The sequence below is a fragment of the Ipomoea nil genome, unplaced genomic scaffold (genome assembly GCF_001879475.1).
Source record: "Ipomoea nil cultivar Tokyo-kokei standard unplaced genomic scaffold, Asagao_1.1 scaffold3147, whole genome shotgun sequence".
NCBI classification, from domain to species: domain Eukaryota; kingdom Viridiplantae; phylum Streptophyta; class Magnoliopsida; order Solanales; family Convolvulaceae; genus Ipomoea; species Ipomoea nil.
In genome coordinates this window covers 258,497-277,767 of record NW_017619575.1, presented here as the reverse complement: position 1 = coordinate 277,767, position 19,271 = coordinate 258,497, and the positions used below count along the sequence as shown (strand labels likewise).

The window sequence follows — 19,271 nt, the reverse complement described above, 5'->3', positions numbered from 1 at the left end:
CTAATTTATTCTTACAAAAATTACAAAAATAGTGTCTTATTACATTTTTCGTTAACAAAATAAATCGACAAATTGCCTTCCCAATAGCAATGGACATAATGACTCCAAAATGGGCAACCAAGTAGGCATAACATATTTCTCGTATTTAAAGTCACGAATTTGCCAATACTCTTTTGGTTGAATCTGTCGAACGAGTTTACCTAGTACAATTTACCTTTCATATGTGATTTGTAAACTATTACACAAGAACGAAGTTTAGCCAATACATAATTACAAAATTAACAATTCATTTACCAATTGTTTCATATTGTCCAATTAACTTTAAGTATAACTATTACATATTATCATGCTTGGTAAGGAAAGTATAATCGAAGCTTGAAACAACATTCAATGACTAATAATGTGGACTTGGACCGTAAACCGGACAGAGAAACACTCGGACCACTTCGTGATTTATATTTATATATATATAGAGGTTAGTTTGACTTCACATTGACCATATGGAATAATAAATAAATAAAAAGAATATAAAATAAATTCAGAATATATAGGACAAATAAGATTTGTTTGAACACGTACGCCACGTTTGGCGGATAATCATCCATAAATGCCGACGATAAGTAAATTAATTAATTATAACTTATTCTAAATTAATCATATTTTAATAATAAATCGTCAATAATTAACATGCCTTAGACAAATATATAATATAAATTTCCACTATCAATAACAATCGAATATTATATATACACACACTAACACGCATACATTATGTATTACTTTTTATATTAGATTAATTATAAAAGCTTATAACTCTTCTCTAATAATCGTTGGATAAGATAAATCGCAAGTTATCCCATCAATCGGAAGAATCTATATGTTCTCACTCATACATTTTGCGTACAAGAGATCTATTGGAAATTTTTAGTAATAATATTGAATTTTAAGTGGCCATTATGTAGCACAAAATTTTATATGGTACAATTTGTTTTGGTTTCGATTCTCCTAAAAAAGATGAACAAAATCAATATTTTGTATGCATAAAATAAATAATGAGTGAATGAGAAATTAATTAATAAAATGTACTCATTCGATTACTTTAAAAATGCTTTATTATTATTATTTTTTTTTTATTGTGCCTTTTTGGATTTGGGAGGAAAGTTGATGGAAGATGCTTTGTCTCCTATGCCTCTTCGCATTTTATTTTTATTTTTTTTGGTTTTATTCCTTTTCTTTCTATCTTAAACGAAGAACTCATCATATATTCATATCTATATATATGGGTTATGCCATGCAAGTGAGAAAGATTTAGGAAGAAAAAACATCCAAAAGAAAGATTAAGGAAAATCCTCGAGAGTATTTTTTTCTTCTGCCTTTCTCCTTGCTTATGAATATCTTATTTTGTTTCTTTAATATTCATTGTTTGGATTAATTAATCGCGTACGGTTAGTTAAATCATTAAGACAGTTAATTATTTCAAAAAAAAAGAGATATATTTCCAAAGAACTTGTGTTCTTTCCTTGTTCCTGTTCACTGGATCTAATTGTTTAGTGCTCAAAAATTAGATCAAAACTTGTTTTATCTTCGAAAACTTAGACTACAATGCTCCTAGTACCTTTGGAGTGTAGCAAAATAAAATTTTAAGTAAAATGTGACTTTTACACGACTCAAATTTATCATCCTTCCATTATTTTGTTAATATAATTTCCTAGTTATTTTCTTACAAGATCTTTATCCATCCTCGAATTAAAGCAATAATAACATTATAAAACATAATCGATTAAACTAAAATCATCAATTGCACTATATAATATTCACTGGTATAATTTACACTATTAAATATTCATGTAATTATTAATATATTATAACAAATACAGTCCGTGCATCGCATTGGTGTAAATACTAGTTATAATAAAAAGAAAATTATTTTTCACACGTTTTCTTGTTTTATTTTTATGTACGAAAATGTGTTTTCATTTTATAGTTTTTTGTTTTCTAGAGAGTATTATTTGTTTTCAATTTGACGTCATCATCCATTGTCATAGATGATCTTATTAGATATTTTTGTGTAGTGGAAAGACTTTGCGGTCTACATAATAATGCAATAAAGGGGTAGCTGGCTAACAATTGGCACATTTATCCTCACCGTAGAAATTGCAATGAAATTTCTTGTATTGACTCTGCCTACCACTAAAGACTTACGGAGTATAATTTATGAATGGAGTTGTCAAGTGGAGTATAATTTGTATATCAAAAGGATATGTGTTTAATTATTCTTCCAAAAAATTTGAATCTCAAATTTTTAGGACTTACTCAATAATTTAGCGGATAAGGCTAAATGTTGGTGTGCACAAAAAAGATCTGTCCACTCTGTTTGACAGAGCTTATTTAAGAGCTTATAGCTTATTTTAAGCTACTAATAAGCTATAAGCTCTATTTGGTAATGTTCCCAAAATAAGCTCTTAACTTAAAATAATAGCTTATTTTGGAACGCTACATTAGGTAGTGTTTCAAAATAAACTCCTAGCTTCCTAACTTTTTTTTTTTCTATATTTATTCTTATTATTTTAAAGAAATAACATAATTTACCTTTCTCAATTAAAATCATTTTCTCTTCTCCTTTATCCGCACCTTTCACCGCAATTATCATTATTATTATTATTATTATGAGATTTGCAGCAATATTGCTACTTCATTATGAGATGCTAGATCATGATTATGCTAATAGTTTTATTTCAAAATATTTTTTTTTAAGACACAATATTAAATTTTAATATGTAAACAAACTAATATTTAAATTTTATAAAGATGTCTTTTTTAGTCTTTTTACATTTATCAGCTCATCAAAAAACTGATTTTACCAAACACTTTCAATTATAACAGCTAGTTTAACAGCTCTTTAATTTTCAGCTCTGAGCTTATAGCTTTTCAGCTTTCAGCTCGATTTGCCAAACAGAGCATATGAGAGACCAGATTAGCATATTACACGGGCCCTGCTCTTCCACTCAGTTGTGGCTATTTGGATTTTGTACTTTTGTTAAACAGAAAATGAGTTTGATCAATTAAATATAATTTCAGAGAAGCAAATAAATGCACAATTTATATGACTTATGATTTCATAGCTTCTCAACTTAGTTTACATGTTTTTGATGAACCCACCAAGCGAATCGGACCATTACTGGTAGTATAAGTTGTATGCCAATTTTTTTTAAAAAGTCCATTGTATACAAAAATCAATCATTATATTGTAGACTAGGGTCTGATCCAATATACAAAATTATGTTTATAATGTACAAAATTCATATTCATAATATACATACACATAAACACGATATAATGAGCATAAATTTTGTGCATTATATAGTTGAAGATATATAAACACTTAACATAATGCATAGAATTCATGTTCATAATGCACATAATTTATGTTCATTATATCATGTTTATGTGTATTACGAACATAAATTATGTACATTATAAAGTCAATTTTTGTATATTAGACCAGGTTCACGATATAAATTCGCAAATTATGCTGTGCAACCGTGTGCACCATACATGGTGCACACGGTTGCAAAAACGACGTCGTTTTGACTAAAAACGTGCATCTCACTTAAAAAAATATATATATATCCAGGTTCGATTCCCGGCAATAGCATTTTTTGTGCATAATTTGAATTATATATCCACAAATTCATAAGTATATATTCACAGTGAATGAATAACATAAAATCCAAAATGAATGAACTAAATATCCACAATGAATGAATTGAATATCCATAAATTCATAATTATATATCCACAAATTCATAACTATATATCCACAATAATTAAATGGAACGCGCGTTTTTAGTCAAAATGACGCCGTTTTGCAAAGCATAAGTTGCATAACTATTGATATAAATTGCCTACAAAAATATAGGCTGGTTTGGGCCGGGAGGGAAAAATGCCCATGATCATATTAGCCGTAAATTATGCCATGGAATCGTGTTCACCGAGAATGGTGAACACAAGGCAAAACGACGTCGTTTTTAGGCAAAAAAAAATAAAATTTCGCGGATGTGGAGTTAACGGCGCGCGTTTGATCAAATTATGAATTTTCTGTTATGAGATTATGAATTTTATGAAAATTCATAATCTCATAACAGAAAATTCATAATCGCATAACAGAAAATTCATAATCTCATAACAGAAAATTCATAATCTTATAACAGAAAATTCATAATCTCATGGTTCCAAAGTGAATGTGTAGGCATGGTTCCAAAGTGGATGTGCATGCATGGATTCATAATTTATGAATGTCAGTGATTTCGGACGGGAATGTGTAGGCATGGTTCCAAAGTGAATGTGCAGGCATGAATTCATAATTTATGAATGTTCGAAATCTTTATTCATCTCAAATTAAAGTGAAACCGCAAAATATGAAAATAAAGAAGAAAAGTCACGTAATTAATTAAAAAAAAAAAAAAAAAAAAAAAAAAAAAAAGAAGAAGAAGATAACGGTGTACTAACACCGTTGGAACCGTGTTCACCATGAATGGTGAACACGGTTCCATGGCATAACGTCCCGATATTAGGTGAAGTTGCCGAGCCAGGTAATCATTTTGGTCGAAATAAGTTCTAAAGTGGGCTTTATGGCCCATGGCAGATTACCAATTAGCGTGATTAGCCAATCATTATTCCGTGGACCATGGTCCACACAAGTTGTGTGAATCATAATTTATCTACTGTAAAATAATGTACATTCAATACAAAAGTAATGTACATTCAATACAAAATTAATGTACATTGTATTCAGGAGATGTACATTATTTTTGTTTTGAGTGTACATTATATTGTATAATGTATATTATAATGTACATTCAGTACAAAAATAATGTACAATTAGTATATTAAAAATGTATTTTTTTGTTATGATGCACATAACATTGTGTTGACCATGGTTCACACAATAATTTGCCGTGATTAGCGGAGAAAGAATTGTTCAAACTAAACTTGACAATTCGTGTATACGTACGGGTCCGTTAACGGGTCGAGACGAACACGATAAGGCTAAACACGAACACGACACGTTATGGTTAACGAGTTCAAATTTTAACACGAACACGGTTTGTAACGGGTTGACACGATAGACACGTTTTGTTAACATGTTTCAAGTCGTGTGGACACGATATGACACGAAACCTGCTATTTCTATTAATATATTTAAAAAAACTAAAATTTAAAGTTAAGTTCTATAAAAGAAGAAATAAAACCTACAGTTCAATCTATTAAATAAATTTTAAAATATTCAATTCATAGCATTCATAAAATGATAACAATAACATCCAAAAATCATAATTAAAGGAGTCCATACTAGTTTTTAGAATGAAATTGAACACAATAAAAATTCAAATTGTTGAACATCAATAATTGGTTCGTAGGATCTTGCCCTAATGTAGTACATTCGTCCTTAGTCATGTTCATAATATCTTTTGTAATCTCATTCATAACAATGGTTATTAGCCGGTTATAAACAGGTTGGATAAACGGGTTCGTGTTAACGAGTTAACACGATAATATTAACGGGTTAAACAGGTTCTTAATATGTTTAACGGGTTGACCCATTAAGACGTGAAACATAAATGGTCTTTAACGGGTCAACCTGTTAACGACCCGGAACACGTTAAGACTAAACACTAACCCGTTATTTTCGTGTCGTGTCGATAATTGCCAGGTCTAGTTCAAACAGATGAAAAAAAGTTATTATTAGCGGAGAAGTTTTCAATAAGTTGTAAATTTTTATTAGTTATTATTTAATTTTTAATCAAGATGTATATCTTATATAAATTGTCTATTTTCATTTATATATGTCAGTTGTCATTAAATGTACCAAACTTATATATCTAAAATCAGCACAGATATTTCTATAAAAAATTATTTCATAATACTAATAGTTCTTAACATCTTAACATAAAAATAATACTTAATATTTAGTACGTACATTGCACACATATCAGGCTAGTAATTAAAATATTACAAACATTATATGAAATTGACTAAACAATTAAAAAAATACACAATTGGCCCGTGACAATAAATTAATAAACCAGGGGCCATATTCATAAGTTTCTAGTAAAAATAGTTTAAAATAAGTAATACAATTATACAATCACTTACCAACTAATCTCAAATTTCAACATTCCATCGTGGAAGAAGATTTTTTTTGGAACGCATCGTAGAAGAAGATTTAATAATGAGTGTAAAAATAAAAAAAAATAAAAAAATAAAAAAAAAAAGAGAAAGAGAAAAGAAAAGAGTAATAAAATAGACCGACTCCAATATAAACAATAATTCGTAAGGCGGGTCAGATTAAAGTGAAAATATAATACTTATAATAAAAAATGTAATACTAATCAAGAACAAAATATTTGTTACTTATAAGAAAAATTGTAATACTTAAAAAAAAACATATAATACTTTCAAAATGTAAAAGTATTAGGGTCGATTTACATTAATAAATTGTCTTATGTTTTATGTTTTTTAATTTTTCAGTTTTTATTCTCTGTTTTATGTTTAGAAAACTTGTTACTAACACTTATTTTTTTAAATTTATTTTTTTAGACTAACATTATCAAATTAAAACAGGTGTAATTTCAAGTGATTTTTAGATCTTATATTTAAAATATTTTCAAATATATTTAGTTTAAATAAAATAAAAATAATTTTTCACGATCAAGAATGCATGAGATGGTCTCATATAAATTTTTGACTTGCAATACCTTAATCAAACACAACATACATTAGCCACATGTTATGTATCGCGCTTAGATATAACATCTAATGTTTTTATAATTGTAAAATTAATTTCTATTCAATATGGATCATGTATGTAGAGTTGATCTTTTTTACTTTATTAAGTAGAATTATATTAACAATTTGTTGGTTAATTGCACAAACTAATAATGTGTTATGTGTCTGTATATGTGTTGGAACTTGGATGCTACCTTCCCGAGTTACTTAACTAGGCCAGGGCACATAGGCGTTGACCGTCAGAGTCGTTGCATTATATTCCAAGCAAAATATTTATAGTGTAATAATAATATTCTGGTACTAAATTATGTTTAATCAACTTAACTCTATTACAATGCAATATTTGTTCATAATCACTTCCACTAAAACTCAGTCCCACAATCTCTTACTTAAGTGAGTTAATTTGGTGCCATTGGTCCACAAGATCCTTGACAACCAATTTGTTAATATTTTTTCGAACAAATTGCACAATATTTGCTTCAAGTGAAATAAAACCGTTGACTTGCTAGATTCATTGAACCTGGACGCAATATTCTGAAGAGATTTTTTATTTTTTTTTGGTGCTTGGTCTTGGATTTGTGTTTTTGAAACTAAAAATCACAAAATTATAAATCACATTTTTTTTTTGCGACGATAAATACATACGGAGTACAATCTTATATTATGTAAATTTCATTCTTGTTTAGCTCATAAGTCACAAAACAAAAAAAAAAAGATAAATAAAACTAAAAAAACTATGCCGAAGGTTTCGAAGTGGAGTAATGATATATACATTTCTTTGTTTATTTCTTTCATTTTCCCTTTTTAGTAAGCGAATTACAATTTAAATTTGTTGGATTAAGGGTGTGTTTGGAAACCTGGAAAATGAGTTCTGGAAATCATTTTCCAAGTTTCCAGTGTTTGGATGTGCCTGGAAAATCAAGTCAATGGAAGTCATTTTCCGTTGACTTTGGAAAATAGGCTTGTTTTGGAGGAAAATGACTTCCCCTTTTTTGGGGGGGAAGTCATTTTCCAACTTTTACACCAACATCACACCACCACCAACATCATCAACACCACCACCATCACCACCACTATTGCCGCCGCCACCACCACTATACCCCCGCCACCATCACACCACCACCACAACCACCACCAACACCGCAACCACTACCACCACCACCACCACCATACCACCGCCACCACCACCACATACCACCGCCACCACACCACCACCACACCACCACCTTCACACCACCGCCGTCGCCACCACCACCACCATACCACCGCAACCACCGTCGCCGCCACCACTACCACCATACCACCGCAACCACCGCCGCCGCCACCACCACCACCACCACCATACCACTACAACCACTGTCGCCGCTACCACCGCCACCACCACCATACCACCACAACCACCATCGCCGCCACCACTACCACCATACCACCGCCACCGCCATCACCACCACACCACCGCCACCACCACCACCACCACACCACCGCCATCACACCGCCACCGCCGCCGCCGCCACCACCACCACCACCATACCACCGCAACCACCGCCGCCGCCACCACCATCATACCACCGCAACCACCGTCGCCGCCACCACCACCGCAACCACACGACCACTGCCACCACCGTCATACTACCACCACCATCACACAAACACCACTACCGCCGTCACCGCCACCACCAGCATACTACCGCAACCACCGTCGCCGCTGCCACCACCATACCACCGCAACCACCGCCACCACCATCACACCGCCGCCGCCGCCACCTCCACGACCATACCACCGCAACCACCACCGTCGCTACCACCACCATACCACCGCCACCACACCACCACCGTCATACCACCACCAATTATTATTATTATTATTATTATTATTATTATTATTATTATTATTATTATTATTATATAACGAATAACACCACTACCACTACACCACCACCACCACCATAATATTTTTGATATATTATTAATTTTTTTTTTTTGAAAAACATAGCTATTTTTTATTATATTTAAAATTAATATTATATTATTATATTATTATACATGTTGTAATATTCTAAATAAAATAATTAAAATGTTTAATTATACAATTCTACTCATTTTCCAGAAAATGAACCAAACACAGAAAAACAGTTTTCCATAATGCAACCAAACACTGGAAAGGAAAATGTTTTCCGGAAAATGACTCATTTTCCAGAAAACATTTTCCAGAAGTCATTTTCCTGCTTTCCAAACGGACCCTAAAAGTAGTCCCATGCATGCATTGGGATGAAAAACAAAATTTTATACTATATTGGGAGTGCTTGAATGGGTAGATAACAAATTCATTAATTTTTAATATATTTATTTGACATTTTAGTACTCAAAAAATTTATTTGACATCTTGTCAATCTTTAAAAAAAAAAAAAAATTGTGTATTGCTGACTCTGTAATAACAAATAATACTATTTATTAAATAGTGAATTGCAATAATTAACGCCTTAATGGATTGAGAGCAAAATACAGAAATTTAAAAGTCTGAAAATAGTAAATTTTGGGAATCCTTAGCTTCCTCCTGGAAGGGCAATTATATTGCAAATCTTTCAACTCTTCAACCAATAATTTTCTATTTAATATACAATATATATATATATATATATATATATATATATATATATATATATATATATATATATATATATATATATATATATATATATATATATATATATATAATATTAATATAATAATTGTTTACAACAATGATAAGATTTGTCTGCAAGCCATTACGTCAGGACACAGTTTTTTGTTTTTGTTTTTGTTTGTTTTTTTTTTTTTTTGAAGTTGAAAAAATTTGGCACTGTACATGCATTTATAAATACTCAGTGAAGTTCTAAAAAGTGACTATTATATGGCTTTGTGGAATAAGTATCAGATAGTTTGAACTTTGAAACCTTTGCTCGATCTGTTTAGACTGTGTTGGAACCGTTTGATCAAGATTTATGGTTTTTTGTTTTTTTGTTTGTTTGTTTTTTTTTTTTTTTTTTGAGCCTATCAATTATGAGAAACCTAGGCTGGTTGACATTTTTGTGGTTATTTATAGGATAAGGTCACAAGGTAAAATTTACCCAATGTATACTCTCAAGTAGTAGTTGTGCGTTTCTCTCGTCACTAAAAACAAAAGAGTGATGGTTATGATAAAAGTACAAAAATAACAATAGTGGGACAAGTGCTTTTATAAAGTTTTTTCACCTTCATTTCTAACTTAAATAAGTCTATTTTAAGAATTAATTTCTCATTCATTTATTATCGATTTTGAGCGTACAATATATCAATATATTCGTCTTACTATGAAGAATCCGAATATACTCTGATCTGACCCAAATCAAGAGTGGACCCATATATATTTATACCACAAAATAACCACTTTCTATGCTAAATTTTTTTAACATATTCCGTAAAATTGTTAAGTCAACACTTTATGGATAGCCACAATATTAACATTAATTAGCTGATCCATTTCCTTTAATCATTGATGATTCTTTAAGCCAAATTGGCAGCTGTCAACATATTTTTAATCCAGTTTTAGGGTCATATATATCCATTGTGTACTTTGCTGTTATACCATCTACATTCATTCCTGTGCCCTACGTAATACGTATTATGATTTGTATACATACATACACGCCCACCGTTGACTTTTGAGTTTTTAATAAAGATTACATACAAGTAAACAGTTCGGGACAATTGGTAATAAGTTGACCTACTTTAGGCACAGTAAGTTGGTCCTATTTTGGTAATCATAAGATTTTATGTTTGACGTGAACAAATTAAAAACAGCCTATTAACCTTATTGATTTGAACCCTAAACTATGAATAATTCAGACTTGTTTATATGTTCTTTAGCCTACTATTAGAACTTATGTATTTGAGTTAGATTATGACTCTCTATTTTAGTTGTTCTGTGATTCTCTCACCATATATATTCATGTATCCTGTATTTTATAATCAAGTTTATTTAATATAATTTATTCAGTTATCATCTGGTATCAGTTAATTAGGGTTCTTGTGATTTATTCATCTCTGGTTATCCAAAAAAAATCTGCGGAATTGGTAAACGGGCTATTAAATTAAGGTTGAAGGAAGAGCGGTGGGGACAGTGCAAAAAGAGCTTATACATAACTATATAAGCAAGACGATAGCTTAATTAGCTTCTCAATTCATTAGCGTGAATTTTATTAGGGTTATATATATATATATATATATATATATATATATATATATATATATATATATATATATTCTGTGGTGACGATGAGTAAGCGTGTGACGGATGAGGCGGTGGGCGCCGCCGTAGAGTCGTCGGGCCACATTACCAGGGAGCCGTCTTGGCGGCGGCCGGCGGAGGCGTTGCCGTACATTCACAAGGTGGAAGTGCCGCCGAAGCAGGGCTTGTTCGAGGAGCTGAAATGGACTGTGAAGGAGACGTTCTTCCACGACGAGCCTCTGAGACATTTTAAGGATCAAACTAGGTCGAGGAAATTCATGCTCGCATTGCAGGCTGTCTGCCCCATATTTGACTGGGGAAGATCCTACAACCTTACTAAGTTCAAAGGTGACCTCATTTCTGGCCTCACCATTGCCAGCCTTTGCATTCCACAGGTCAGTACTTAAACCAGTTTAAGTTGTTCATAACTGATCTGATTGACTCTAAGTAAGAGTTGAACTTGAAACCTTGAGACATCAGTCTAACCAAAGGTTATGACCTTTAATATAAGGTAAAGAATTTGATTGGCTGGTTTTGCTTTCTTTGCCATGCAGGATATTGGTTATTCTGGACTAGCGAATCTGGATCCTCAGTATGGGCTTTGTACGTAGTTTTTTTTCACTTTTATTTCAATTTTTGGATTTTGGGATTATATTGCAGAATTGAAGTTTAGAGGTGTGTATTTGAAACACAGATAGCAGCTTTGTTCCACCGTTGATCTATGCATTCATGGGCAGTTCAAGGGATATTGCAATAGGTCCAGTGGCCGTGGTGTCTTTGTTGCTGGGAAGTCTTCTCCGAGAAGAAATCGACCCTGAGCTCCATAAATGGGAGTATCATCGCCTCGCCTTCACCGCCACCTTCTTCGCTGGCGTCACTCAGTTTTTGCTTGGTTTTTTCAGGTTCAACTATCAGTTTAGACTTTTTAATCTTTATATATTCTTGTTAGTATATATACCCAAATTCGATATTCGTTTTCAGATTAGGGTTCTTGATTGATTTCTTGTCGCATGCTGCTATTGTGGGCTTCATGGCTGGCGCTGCCATAACCATCGCCCTGCAACAGCTCAAAGGTCTTCTTGGCATCAAGAAATTCACCAAGAAAACCGATATTGTATCTGTCATGCATTCAGTCTGGGGCTCAGTACATCATGGGGTAAGAAAAGATTCAATCTTTAATTAAATATGCTATGATACCATGTATATATTTAGACCTAATTACGTTTCTTTGTGGGTGAACAGTGGAACTGGCAGACTATACTAATAGGAGTCTCTTTCTTGGTTTTCCTTCTCACTGCCAAATACATAGTAAGAATCGTTGATTCTTTTAACGGATCTATCTATTCATCCTTGTTGTTGTCTATGTCTCATAGAGACACATTGTCAATCCCCGTCCTAAATCTTGCATTCTTTACTTTTCTGTCATTATTTTGGATTCTTAATCTCAACCATGAATCCTGTTAAATTGTTCTTCTTAGGGGAAGAAGAACAAGAAGTACTTCTGGGTGCCTGCAATTGCGCCATTGATATCCGTTGTCATCTCAACCTTCTTCGTGTTCATCACCCACGCTGACAAGCACGGCGTCCAGATCGTGAACCACATCAAGAAAGGCATTAATCCGGCATCTGCAGACCAGATTTACTTCTCTGGGGAATACCTCAGCAAAGGAATCAAAATTGGTGTTGTTGCCGGCATGATAGCCTTAACTGTAAGCCCAAACAAACTATCAACCTTAATTGATCATGTGTGGAGCTTATTATGTTTGTGGGATGATGATTTGCAGGAAGCAGCGGCGATCGGAAGAACATTTGCAGCCATGAAGGATTATCAACTTGATGGGAACAAGGAAATGATAGCATTAGGGTCAATGAACATTGTAGGCTCCATGACATCCTGCTATATAGCTACTGGTAGGTTGAGAAAGTAGTTATGAACAAATATTACATTGTAACAGAGTCAGTAGATTTGTTCGGTTTAAACTGGGATGCATGCATATATGCAGGATCGTTCTCGCGGTCGGCGGTGAACTACATGGCCGGGTGCCACACGATGGTGTCGAATATTGTGATGTCATGCGTGGTGATGCTGACACTGCTACTGATCACTCCGCTGTTCAAATACACCCCCAATGCTATTCTGGCTTCCATCATCATATCTGCAGTTGTGGGGCTTGTTGACATTGATGCCATGATCCTGCTATGGAAGATTGATAAATTTGATTTCGTTACCTCCATGGGAGCTTTCTTTGGTGTTGTTTTCCACTCTGTTGAGATTGGCCTCCTCATTGCTGTAAGCACTTTTCACTCTTTTCATTCACTTTTGTGTGTGTGTGATGGCACTCAAACCAAGAAGACCAATAGGCCATTTGGGTTAAGAGGTGAATTTGTAATATTGTGGTTACCAAGTCAACATCGTAATAAACTTCACCTGGATTGCCCATAACTAATCCACTTAATCTAAGAAGTTGGTAACGTAGTTAATTTATCAGTCAATTTTTGCTTGTTTGATTTGGTTAAACAACAAATATAAATGTTTGATTAATTAGTTGTTTTAACAGCTTATTGTTCTAAAACACAAAATTCAAAAAGCTAGTCAAAGTAGGCTTTTAGATCAGTTTTTTGAGAAAATCATTTTGCATGTAATCAGCTATTTATCAAACATCTCCCTACAATGTTAACTAATCAAACACACTAACCCAATCAGCTAAGATCTATCTGCTAATAGCTATTTACCACTGGATGAGAGTTTAACTTGGTAATCTTGTGGGAATGCAATGCAACACAACCCTTTTGCTTTCTATGGAGTCTGGTCTGCTCTTGTTATTATGATGGCCCAATTATGGTTGTGTCACTACTGCAGGTGTCAATTTCTTTTGCAAAGATTCTGCTTCAAGTGACAAGGCCACGAATTGCAGTGTTGGGGAAGATACCCAGAAGCACAATTTACAGGAATGTGGTGCAATATCCAGATGCAACAAAGGTCCCTGGAATTCTCATTCTCAGAGTTGATTCTGCAATCTACTTCTCCAACTGCAACTATATCAGGGACAGGTAGTACTTTACTTTTGAGCTACATGGCTACTGCTATATATGGCTAAGAACTGAATGAATTGAAGTCCTAAATTAAATTTTGCAGATCACTGTTATGGCTATCTGATGAAGAAGAAAAGCTGAAAGAAAACAATGGCACAAAGATCCAGTTGCTGATTATTGATATGTCACGTAAGTTCTCTCCACTTTCCTTCCCCGTTTAACAAAAAGATTAAGCTGAGAGTGAGACTAAAAGCGGCTTTTCTTGCAGCTGTTACTGATATAGACACGGGTGGCATCCACGCCATTGAAGACCTGCACAAGTCTCTTGAGAAGAGACAGGTTCAGGTAACTTTAAACACACAATAAAGTGACACTGAGGTTTTCATCAAACATGGGATTGTGACAGAAGAAATTGACATTTTTTTGGTTGTCTGTAAACAGCTTATTCTGGCAAATCCAGGGCATAAGGTGATGGACAAACTTCACACCTCTGGTCTTGCAGATGTGATTGGAGAAGACAAGATTTTCCTCACGGTTGCAGACGCGATCACGGCGCTTGCCCCGAAAATGGAGCCTTGAGGAAAGAGCAGACGAACAAACACAACTGCAAGCTCTACATGTCATCGTGCTGTCAATATCACAACTGTTTTTTTTTTTTTTTTTTTTAAATTGATGAGGAAATTGTATCTATACATTATCTTGCTTTGTAATGCTTTATAGACATTTGTTTATGTGATCTATTGTAAGAATGAAGTGTTATGGTCTGGGACCCTGGCATTGGACTGTTTCTCCAATATCCCATTGGCAACAATCTTAATTGAGTTGTAATTCTTGTTGAAAAGCTTGTTGGGCTGTAGTGTATTTAGAGGTGTCAATGCATGATACTAATCCAATATTTTATTAAATAATATTCTAATTTCATTGCTATCAGGTTCAATCCATAGTTATATAAATTAAGGGCAAGTAAGCAAATAGTTATGCTATGCAACCGAATGTACCATGCGCATGGTGCATACGATGCAAAACGACGTCGTTTTGACTAAAAACGCGCGTTCCACTTTAAAAAAAAAAAAATTCATGTTCGATTCTCGGCAATAGCATTATTGTGGATATATAGTTATGAATTTCTGGATATATAGTTATAAATTTGTGGATATATAGTTATGAATTTATAGATATTTAGTTTATTCATTGTGGATATATAGTTATGAATTTATGGATATATAGTTATGAATTTATAGATATTTAGTTCATTCATTGTAGATATTTAGTTCATTCATTGTGGATATTTAGTTCATTCATTCATTGTGAATTTTTACTTCATTCATTCACTGTGGATATATAGTTATGAATTTCTAGATATATAAAAATGCTATTGCCAGGAATCGAACCTGATTTATTCTTTAAGTGGGACGCACGTTTTTTTAATCAAAACGGTGCCGTTTTGCAACCGTATGCACCTTGCAAGGTGCATTCGGTTGCACAGCATAATTTGCGGAAAGTAAGGCTGCGGGCCTATGAGGCCCACTCTTTGCAAGCTGCTAAAATTGAAACTTATCTCTTACCTATATAAGAGCAATCTCAATGGAGGGAGTTTTTGTCAGTCCAATTGAGAGAGAGAGAGTGACAAAGAGCAAAAAAAAAAAAAAAGGGGGTGGGGGGGGAGGCAAATAAAGAAAAACAAGTTTGTCAAAAATTAAAAAAATAAAAAAATAGTGATATAGGCACGTGCAATGCACGCGTGCGATTTAAAAAAAAAAATAATTTTATTTCTTGCAAATTTGTTTTCTTCTCTTTCTTCCACCCTTCCATATCATATAAAAAATTAAGAAAAAAGTATTAGTGAGAATGCTCTAAAGTGATGGAAAAGACGAACACGACAAACAAAGCTTGTTTTGACAACTTTAAGTGTACTATACAATTTTTAGACCATACTTTTCTCAGTGTAATATCAGAATTTACCATATGTATTGAGGGTTCTGAATCAAATTATGTACAACAAGTACATAATCAGGAAAGGATTTATAATGTACATGATAAACCCCAGAGCATGTGCTTCATCAAGAATGGTGGCAGCTATATTAGTTAGCAATGGAAAGAAGGAAAGAAAGAAATATGAAACCAGCAAAACATGTCCCCATCCATAATCATTCAAATTCAAAACCTGCAGGCATCTGACAAGTGACACCAATACCCTGTTTTCTCCCTCACGACAATAATTCCAGCTATAATACCAGACAAACACCACCTACTAAATATACCACTATACTATACTACTATGATCAAACATCACAAACACAATTCCCCAACCCTGTCTCAAAACACCACCAGCAATGCTGCTGCGGCTGCCGCAGTCACAGTGGCGGCAATGGATCCTGCCGCTGCCATTGCAGAAGACGGTGGCACTCCCTGAGCTGGCCCGGGCGCTACCTGATTAGATCCTATAGGTGCGACTGCAATTGAGCTTGGAGGTTGCGCTAATGGCGATGGAGCTACAAGAAAACCATGTGTCACCAACAATTTTAAGCAAACACTTCAAGGAAATGTACATTTACCAACTCAAAAAGTCAATTTTTTTTTGTGTGTGGACCAATTTGATTTGAAGTAAAAGGGGAAGTTTTCTATTTTTCTAAAGAATTAAAGTAAATGAAATATTTTTCCATACAAGAAAATTATCCTTTTATTACGGTTTTAGTCCATTAATTATACTTCAATCTATGAATTATTATTATATACATACTTTCCCCTTTAATTATGTGTAAAGTGGCTGTTTTAGTCCATTACTAACAAATTCTATTAAAATTAATATTGCACTTTGAATTCTTAAATTATTAAAGACATATTAGCCATTTCATAGAGTTCTCAAATTCCATCAACTAAATTTATTCTAAGATTTATAAGTACGTATCTACATCTTTAGCTTCAAAGATTTATAAGTGCGTATCTACATCTTTAGCTTCAAAGTTAAATGTCAATTTACTAGATAATGAATTTATGTTTCTAAATAATCAAGATGATATTTATATGCTTGGTTTCATATTTATATATGTGTAATATATTGCCAATATGTTCTATTTGTAATGTTTTTGTTAAGCAAAGTGAATGCTCAAATAACAATCATTGATTTGTGAATTATAATATGTATATTCATATCAATTTAATGCATGTACATTCATATCAATTTAATGCAATATTGGTAAAACCACTGTTTATATATATATATATATATATATATATATATATATATATAAAGAAAATGGAAATGACATGAATTGAAAGTGCTTGTATATTGAATACTCACTCTAATTTATTGACATGAAACAACACCATTTCAACTAGTAATATTTAGTAAACTTAGAAACCAAAACACTTAATTGAATTTTTATAAATACAAAATTACTAAGGTGTCCCTCAATATTTTCATTATTTTGAAAACTTAAAATGCATTATTAATATTAACATAATTTGTTAGTGGTGGACTAAAGTTGTCACTTTAAACATAATTAAAAGGGTAAAATTTATGTAGAGTAATAATTCATTAATGATTAACCCAATCTATAATATGAGTATAACTAATTGACTCTTTTTTTCTGCTATGAGTATAACTAATTGACTAAAATCACCATATTACCATTCTTTATTTTTTTTTTCTTCTAGAATTGAAGTAGTAAACCAAAAGCTCGGTTATCTTTCAGCTTCTTGAAATGATGAAATCTATTTAGAAATATGAAAAATCAATGCCATACACTGATACAGTTTGTTTGGTCCCACCCACCTGCTGTTAATGCAGGTCACATTTATGATGCCCAAGTTACGGAATTTAGCTATATAGTTTAATATTTGAAGGTGTCAGCCGACAAAGGATAAAAAATATACTGACTAACCTTCAACTTCCATATTTTTATCCATAATTAATTGACAAACACGAATAAACTGACTAACTTTCAGCTTTCATAGTTTTTAATGTATAATAAATATATAAAATTTATATAATAATTCTAAACTTAATATTATAAATAACTTCTTTCACACTTTATCAACTATAAATCAACACATCAAATAGAACAAATATACTGTAATAAGGTTTAATAATTGATTGATTTATATAAATTCACACAATTATCAATAAATTCCAAAAAATAATAATTAAATATTTTCATTTTTTGTTTTTCGGATAAAGGAAGTTATAGAACAGATCTGAGAGACGGAGACGTACCTGGAGAAGAAATGCTGCCGGTGTTCACTGTAAATTGTTGAAAAGTAAAGAGAAAATTATTTTTAAAAATGTATGAATTCAAATTTCATGAGTGAAGAAGAAAATACTGACAGGCGCAGTTGCTAACGGAGGGAGCGGAGACGTGGCAAGCGGAGGGGAGAGCGAGGGCTTTGGTGACGTTGAGGACGACGCCGAGCTGGGCGCTGTTCTTAAACCCTTCGCACAGGCACTCCGCGTTGGTTTTCAGCACCATTTTGAGGCCGGAGCAGCAGCTCCCCTGCGGCTTCGCCTCGGTGCTGCCGTTGGTGACGAAGGTCAGGCAACCGGCCAGGTTGAGGATGACGCTGTTGCAATCCACCGCCGGCGCCGGCGCTGCATGGTGCGCGGAGTCCACTGCGATCGCCCATACTGCGAGCATGGCCACCGCTAGTGGCCCGATAGTGTTCAGTCCCGTCGCCATTTTTGAAAAATTTTGAGTGATAGAAAGAAAGCCGGAGAAACAATTACGGAGAATTTTGAGGCCGTGGTGAGTGAAAGATCTTGGACTCTTTGGGTGGGTTATATAATGATGGAGATGGGGGGGACCGGCTGGGCTCAATGAGTCGGGTCGGGTGAGTTACGAGTGAGAATCGGGTATCATGTGAACATGGAAATTTGGGGGGGCACGTGGCGTAATGGCCACGGAATTGATGTCTCGTTTCTTTGCTAGACTATACGGTTCCGGATGATAGGGTGTTTGTTGAAAATTGAAAATTTTAATATTTGAAAGAATTGAAAATATATATATTTCATCTCAATTTTTATTCAGCTCAATAGACAGTACCAAATGACAGTACATATAAGAAATCTATACATTATTGCTGTCATAGTTCAAATTTTGATCTCTTTTTCTAAATATTATTTACGAATCAGTGAACTAAATGCGTATGAGCTTACTTTAATTACACTGTTATTAATAATAAAGGGTGAGATTGGAGCAGTTGAATT

General features: G+C 33.4%; 2 protein-coding genes across 3 annotated transcripts; one reads left to right on the top strand and one right to left on the bottom strand.

Moving 5' to 3' along the window:
* The first annotated feature begins 10,967 nt into the window (after positions 1 to 10,967).
* LOC109167296 (sulfate transporter 1.3-like) lies at positions 10,968 to 14,734 on the top strand. 2 transcript variants are annotated; one of them, XM_019316316.1, is made up of 14 exons: positions 10,968 to 11,023; positions 11,063 to 11,430; positions 11,590 to 11,638; positions 11,730 to 11,937; positions 12,017 to 12,191; positions 12,278 to 12,343; positions 12,514 to 12,744; positions 12,820 to 12,946; positions 13,039 to 13,325; positions 13,896 to 14,086; positions 14,172 to 14,257; positions 14,337 to 14,413; positions 14,510 to 14,659; positions 14,701 to 14,734. In XM_019316316.1, the coding sequence occupies exons 2-13, from the start codon at positions 11,083 to 11,085 to the stop codon at positions 14,645 to 14,647; spliced, it is 1,983 nt and encodes a 660-aa protein (XP_019171861.1). In that variant the 5' UTR covers positions 10,968 to 11,023; positions 11,063 to 11,082; the 3' UTR covers positions 14,648 to 14,659; positions 14,701 to 14,734. The 2 variants fall into 2 exon arrangements, with proteins under 2 accessions (XP_019171861.1, XP_019171859.1); XM_019316314.1 differs by lacking the exon at positions 10,968 to 11,023 and having other exon boundaries at positions 11,060 to 11,430.
* A 1,448-nt stretch (positions 14,735 to 16,182) lies between these two features.
* LOC109167298 (non-specific lipid-transfer protein-like protein At5g64080) lies at positions 16,183 to 18,975 on the bottom strand. The gene is made up of 3 exons (XM_019316317.1): positions 18,396 to 18,975; positions 18,285 to 18,311; positions 16,183 to 16,560 (listed from the first exon to the last, which is right to left on the bottom strand). Exons 1-3 carry the CDS (start codon positions 18,742 to 18,744, stop codon positions 16,385 to 16,387), a joined length of 552 nt encoding a protein of 183 aa, XP_019171862.1. The 5' UTR covers positions 18,745 to 18,975; the 3' UTR covers positions 16,183 to 16,384.
* Between the last annotated feature and the right edge of the window lie 296 nt (positions 18,976 to 19,271).

Bases quoted from the DNA above. Each gene is read 5' to 3' on its own strand.
- LOC109167296 (XM_019316316.1), top strand. From the start codon at position 11,083: ATGAGTAAGCGTGTGACGGATGAGGCGGTGGGCGCCGCCGTAGAGTCG. The intron at 12,192-12,277 runs GTAAGAAAAGAT...GTGGGTGAACAG, and splicing joins GGGGCTCAGTACATCATGGG to TGGAACTGGCAGACTATACT. The intron at 14,087-14,171 runs GTAGTACTTTAC...TAAATTTTGCAG, and splicing joins TGCAACTATATCAGGGACAG to ATCACTGTTATGGCTATCTG.
- LOC109167298 (XM_019316317.1), bottom strand. From the start codon at position 18,744: ATGGCGACGGGACTGAACACTATCGGGCCACTAGCGGTGGCCATGCTC. The intron at 18,312-18,395 runs GTCAGTATTTTC...AACAATTTACAG, and splicing joins CTCCGTTAGCAACTGCGCCT to TGAACACCGGCAGCATTTCT. The intron at 16,561-18,284 runs GTACGTCTCCGT...GTTTTCTTGTAG, and splicing joins CGGCAGCATTTCTTCTCCAG to CTCCATCGCCATTAGCGCAA.